Genomic DNA, 6,500 nt, shown 5'->3' with positions numbered 1-6,500 from the left:
TCCTTTTTTCATCTGAGCAATGACTTCGACGACCCATTTTTGAAGGTTTTCGATCAATTTTATTAATTCGTTATAGACTTCTGCATGAACGTACTCATTTGTAGCATAAAATATCTGTATAGTAGTGTAGTCTTCCTAAAAATACTGCACTCATTCTTTACTGTACAATATACTCTATAGGCCAGAAGAAGATAGCACAACAATTTCAGTGTACTCACATCGAGTGAGTACTGTATATGGTTGTACTCTTCGTGAGTGAGTACTACATTTGTCCTTTTTTAAACACGCTTTACAGCTTGTGTGTCGGACTATGTACAATTGTGCAGATGAGTGCAGTCAAAAATTGACACCACTGAAGACATGGTAAATAAAATAATGTTCCTTCATTCCAATATTAATAACTTAAATAAATATAATAATTAATAAAGAATCTCTTTAATAACATAAAATAATTTTTATAAATAGTTTTAAATAAAATATTGATAATTTATAAATTCTTGATTTAATAATACATGAAAACACTAACCATACAACATATACCCTGGTCATTTCACACAACGAAAATGGACACAAAAATATTTTTACAGCAGGGCCCACAGGTGCCACGCCCCCTTTAACGCCCACAATCGCTAATATATACGATACGATTTTAAAAATTTAAATATTTCGGAAAAGTAAAAATGCCGTTTTATTGTGTTTATCAATACCTATCGAAATGTAGAAGAAATTTTTCAAATCGGACCATTCGTTAAAAAGTTATGCGTGATCAAAATTTCTATCTCCATCTCCCTCGCACTCCCTTTACCTGAGTAACGGGTATCTGATAGTCGGGGCACCCGACTATAGCGTTCTCTTTTGTTTTTATTCTTCCTTTTATGCTCGCGCGCTTATTGCACGAGTTCCGTCGTTCAGTCGCAGCCATGATACAATAACATAAGGTAGTCTCGTCGACAAAATTTGGTACCGCACTGTTATAACAATGAGTGCGAGTGAGATGGGAACTGTTTAGTAAGTGCGAGCAGAGCGACAATAGAATGTGTGGATTAACACTTAGATGTTTCAGAGGTATTTTTTTGCCTTTCATAATAAAAGGAGTTTAATTTTTTTTTATAATTTAATTTTTAATAATTTTGAATTTGAAATTAGGCGTTGTTTTTGTCTCTGAACACTGAGTCTTTTGTTAAGATTCTTAATTCTAAAATATATTCTAATCTTAAAATAAAACTTTTTTATGTCTAAACTTATTCTAATATTATCAGCAGCGATTATTAAAGTTTCTTTTACATTTTTAGTTATCTTAAAAGTATCGTTAATGTAGTGTACAAATATAAGTTCTAATTGTTTTATTTTTTCAACGAACTGGGCAGACGGTTTCATGAGTCCCCCGTAAGACACTTCATCTATATAAGTACTATTACATTTTACGCCATCGACGTGTTTGCGGCACACATTGCAAAATGTCATGTTGCTCAAGGGTTAATTTCGTAAAAAATTCGTCCGCAGACAACCTTTCCCTTCGAAAAACGAACACCATAGAGTAAGAAACTATATAGAGGTTTCATTTGCTCTGCATGGGCCTCTGCCAAAGCTCTGCTGAGCGCCATGTTCGAAGCTAAATTCTTCTAACTTCGGTTTCTCACCACTTCTAACATGTGCGAAGCACAAGCAATTGTATGAGGAATTCTCGCACCTATCCCTAGGAATAAGAGCGACCAGTGCAGCAATAAGAATTCACCATGGGCATCGATTCAAGCTCGATTCGAACAAATGAAAAACTATCTTTTTTTCCGTTTTTCCCCTACGTATAGTTTCTTACTCTATGCACGCACTGACGAAAACCCCAACGTTTAGACAGCCGACGAGACTACCTTATGTTATTGTATCATGGTCGCAGCATAGAGCAAGAATATATATAGAGGTTTCATTTGCTCTGCCCGAGCTCTCGAGTGACTTTGGAATCGAGTCCAGCGGTGAGTTTCTGCAGCTGCACTGGTTGCTCTTATTCCTAAGAATTGGTGCGAGAACTCCCCATACTATTGCTTGTGCCTCGCACATGTTGAGTGTGGTGAGAAACCGAAGTTAGCTTCGAACATGGCTCTCAGCAGAGCTTTGGCAGAGGTGCGTGCAGAGCAAATAAAACCTCTATATAGTTTCTTACTCTAAGCTCATACCCAAATATACTGTGCAGAAAAAAAGTGTGCCCATTTCTAGAATAAGTTATTCATTTGTCGTTTTGGATGCTTTCATGCAGAAGTATAATTCGTAACCGAAACTTAGAAAATTAAAGAAAGAATTCTGCGATAAACAACTTTTTACCCGCCGCTTCATTAAAATGTGCTATTTCTATGACCATGTAAAATAAGTGAACGCGAACGAAAATTAAGCATATGTAAATAAAAAGAGAAAAGTGATAAACCACAGCTGTATGTCTGATAAGTCTCTTAAAAACAATATAAGGTCATTTCACAATTTCACAGTTCCAAAAGTCACCAATGCGACATCATTGTTATTGGGCACATTGTATGTTTTGCATGCTTCTAAGGTCTACTTCATACGAAAAATGGCGTTTCATCCATCTTCCTAACGGGTTTCCCAACATTTTCTTTAACTCTTGCAATTATGGAAGCGAAAAAATGAAGAAAAATAGCCCCAGAAGTTCTTTAATAATGTTTTGTCGGAAGATTTTGGCATTCATTTGTATACCCTTGCAGAGGGTATTGTAATTTTAGTCAAAAGTTTTCAAGGCATTGATGGAGACACTTCCGACCCTACAAAGTATATATATTCCTGATCAGCTTCGCCGGGAGAATCGATTTAGCCATGTCCGTCTGTAAGTCCGCCCGTCTGACCGTCTGACCGTCCGTCTGTCTGTCCGTCCGTTTCTACGCAGTTTTAAAGCTATCTGCTTAAAACGTTCCCAAAAGTTGTCTTTCTATTGCAGGTAGTATATATGAAAGTCGGAACGAGTCGAATCGGGCGACTATATCAGCTCCCATAGGAGTATTTGGAAAAAAAAATTTTAAAAAATTATAACATTATTGTTTTTAATTTTTGGTTTTGTTTTTTTGGGATTTGGTAATATTAATTAAATTTAAATCGGACAACAATATCATATAGCTGCCATAGAAACGATGGAAAAATTGCGCGCAAAATCGACATAGCTTCATTGTTTTTAGTAATATAGGCATAGAAATCGAAATTTAGTCGATATGTAATAACTGCAAGGGAATATAAGCTTCGGCTTGCCGAAGTTTGCTTCCTTTCCTGATTTTTTATAAATTCAATTTTATTGTTTGCACGGTTTTTTTATTCTTTACGCCCTTAAAAAGGGCTAACTGGCTAAATTCTGGCTGAATCATTGCATGTTTGATTTGAGAAAAAAATATATATTTCGATTTTTGAAACGGTTAGTCAAACATTTTTAACTCATCCAGACGCTTTAGTGTACATTTCAAGCTCTCTAGGGTTTTAGTGTTTCCTTCAAACATGAGCTGGACCTTATGCCTGGCGAATGCCTCATTGTGGAAGTTTTTCAACGAGTTGTCCTCCGAATCTACTCCGATCATGCTCATCAGCGGGAAAAAGCCAAAGGCTACAAAAAAACCGTAGGCCTCGCGTTCCCGGATTTCATCCATGACGCCCTCATATTTGGGCAGCGGCTTGACCCATGGCAGGTGCTCTAGCTTGTCCACTAGAATCTTGTAGTATATGTCGATAAGCTCTTGCCGCCTGTCACGTAGAACGTCCAGCTCCAAGCTAGTGTTCAAAAAGTAGTTTATGTCAAAGCCCAAACTGCCGTGGAAACACAGCTGAAAATCAATCTGTATAAGGGATTATATCTGTATATATCTGTCAATCTGATATTCCAAAAAACTTATACTTACAATTTTTACCTCCTGCACGTTGTAGTGAACATCGTACTTGAAAAATATGTTGTTCACCCAAAGGTCGCCATGATTAAGGACATTATGCTGTCCGCAAAGCGGGTACACTGCCTTCAGGACGCGCTCTGTAAAGTGTTCATGGTAACGGTACAGCTTCGTGGTAATCGAACCAAACCCCTCACAATCACCCAATAGGGCGGCTAGCTTTAGGAGTTGGGTCCCAAAAAGAAGTTTGAAAGGCTCCGACTTAATGGCATCCATGTGCAGAAGGCCGAAGGGATATCGATCCACTATTGTCTTTGGTTCCCGGTCGGCCATCACCATAGTAAGGGCATGATACTCGGCCAACTTCCGCATGACCATAGACGCGTGTTCGAAGTCCAGTCCCAATTGACGGCATTTCAACTGGTATCCCTCGGAGCAAAGGTCCTCAAAGACGATGGTCTGCTCCGGTTGAGTGGTAGAATAGTAGTGCCTTTTAAAAGGAAATGACTTTTTGAGTGAAGCAATGTTATAATTTTGGATTCACGCACTTGGCAGCTAACGTCCAAGGACTGGAAGCATCTTGCGCTCCCCACATAAGCGCCTCCAACTTCGGCTTGATATTTGTATAGAAAATGGTCTCTTTGTTGTATATATTTAGGCGGGCCAGAATGGCCTGCTTCTCGTCCGGCAATGACTTAACAATTAACGACGTTTCCAGGACGCAGTTATTGGCATTGCGATACCTAATGATGGCTCGGTATATGTTGCTGCAGTAGTTCTCTCCGCCACGCGTCAGATTAATCAGCTGCACCCCGAGGACCTGCAGATTGATCTGCTGCAAACCATGCTCCAGAGTGCGCCTGAAGAACTGCGGAGTAAGATAAAGTGGAGGATTGTCCGCTGGGTCTGACATCATGATTCAATGTGCCATTGCCATTGTACTCATTGTCGTCTTTTTATGAAAAATCTCGGAGGGGTTGCCGATGTTTTCTGTTTTCTAATTGATCTTAATAAATAGTGCACTCAATAAATAGTGCACTTCTCAATTGACTTAATGGATGTGCATTTTCTACTGTGACAGAGGTCTAATGATGAAAGAACCTACGCGATTTGAAGATGTCCAAACGAAGCTGATCGTTAATTGATAAGATTGACAATTTTTATACCCTTGCAGAGGGTATTATAATTTTGGTCAAAAGTGTGCAACGCAGTGAAGGAGACATCTCCGACCCTATAAAGTATATATATTCTTGATCAGGATCACCTCCTGAGTTGATATAGCCATGTCCGTCTGTCCGTCTGTCCGTCTGTCCGTCTGTCTGTCCGTCTGTCTGTTTCTACGCGAACTAGTCTCTCAGTTTTAAAGATATCGAATTGAAACTTTGCACACACCCTTCTTTCCTTTGCACGCAGTATATAAGCCGGAACGGCCGGGATCGGCCGACTATATCCTATAGCTGCCATATAACTGATTGATCGGAAATGCCATAACTCTGCTGTTTGTTAAGTTAGGAAGTTGGGACTTTCTATGGGTTTTATATTTGGCCAATCAATCCGACGTACCAAATTTCATAAGGATCGGCCGACTATATCCTATAGCTGCTATATAACTGATTGATCGGAAATGCCATAACTTTGGTGTTTGTTAAGTTAGAAAGTTGGGATTCTCTATGGGTTTTATTTTTGCCCAATCAATCCGACTTATCAAATTTCATAAGGATCGGCCGACTATATCCTATAGCTATAGGATATAGGACATGAGCTGTTAAGTTAGAAAGTTGTTAAGTTAGAAAGTTGGGATTCTCTATGGGTTTTATTTTTGCCCAATCAATCCGACTTATCAAATTTCATAAGGATCGGCCGACTATATCCTATAGCTGCCATATAACTGATTGATCGGAAATGAAATAACTTTGGTGTTTGTAAAGTTAGAAAGTTGGGATTTCCTATGGGTTTTATTTTTGGCCAATTAATCCGACCTACCAAATTTCATATAGATCGGCCGACTATATCCTGTAACTGCCATATAACTGAACGATTGGAAATGCCATAACTTTGGTGTTTTTAAAGTTAGGAAGGTGGGATTTTTTATAAGTATTAAGAATGCATCATATGAATAGTTTTAAAGAATATAATTTGCAGAATATTCTGCAAGGGTATTTCAACTTCGGCTCCGCCCGAAGTTAGCTTTCCTTTCTTGTTAAATATGAAATATATAAATGTAAGCCATAAGAATTGTATTGATTTTAATGTCCCAACCAGAAACCAATAACGTAAGATATACGCATAAAGTTCTAGATGTTTTTTACAATTGAAAAACTTTTGAATTTTATAAATATTAACAAAATGGCTTTATATTCCAGAACATTTTTGTTATAGCTGGTTACCAAAGTTGCCTTTCTTTCTTGTTTATAATAAAACAATGGGTTTTATGAATTTAATTTTTAAGCAGGGCTCCAAACTTACTCCAAACTTACTTACTATCAAAAAGTTTAAAATAATTCAAAAGAAAATATAAAATATTTAAGAATTGTAAGAGCTGCAGGGGTATAGAAAAGTTGGCTTGCTGAATTTCTTCGTTCTTTGGAACAATCGTTCACTAGTTCAACTGAAAAGTTATGTGAACAGTGC

At 37.9% G+C, this 6,500-nt stretch overlaps 1 protein-coding gene across 1 annotated transcript; it reads right to left on the bottom strand.

Annotated features, from left to right (window-relative positions):
• Positions 1-3,370: 3,370 nt before the first annotated feature.
• On the bottom strand, positions 3,371-4,782 carry LOC108039504. Its single transcript, XM_017116535.2, has 3 exons — positions 4,418-4,782; positions 3,885-4,359; positions 3,371-3,821 (listed from the first exon to the last, which is right to left on the bottom strand). Exons 1-3 carry the CDS (start codon positions 4,780-4,782, stop codon positions 3,408-3,410), a joined length of 1,254 nt encoding a protein of 417 aa, XP_016972024.2. The 3' UTR covers positions 3,371-3,407.
• Between the last annotated feature and the right edge of the window lie 1,718 nt (positions 4,783-6,500).

The sequence above is a fragment of the Drosophila rhopaloa genome, unplaced genomic scaffold (genome assembly GCF_018152115.1).
Source record: "Drosophila rhopaloa isolate 14029-0021.01 unplaced genomic scaffold, ASM1815211v1 contig_218, whole genome shotgun sequence".
NCBI lineage: Eukaryota > Metazoa > Arthropoda > Insecta > Diptera > Drosophilidae > Drosophila > Drosophila rhopaloa.
The sequence above is the reverse complement of the archived record's forward strand: the minus strand, read 5'-3'. Positions and strand labels throughout refer to the sequence as shown.

What these genes read in the sequence shown, in the direction of transcription:
- LOC108039504 (XM_017116535.2), bottom strand. Translation starts at nt 4,782, where the DNA reads ATGTCAGACCCAGCGGACAATCCTCCACTTTATCTTACTCCGCAGTTC. An exon ending in CCTTGGACGTTAGCTGCCAA is followed by an intron (nt 4,360 to 4,417) that starts GTGCGTGAATCC and finishes TCCTTTTAAAAG; the next exon opens with GCACTACTATTCTACCACTC. An exon ending in ACGTGCAGGAGGTAAAAATT is followed by an intron (nt 3,822 to 3,884) that starts GTAAGTATAAGT and finishes TCCCTTATACAG; the next exon opens with ATTGATTTTCAGCTGTGTTT.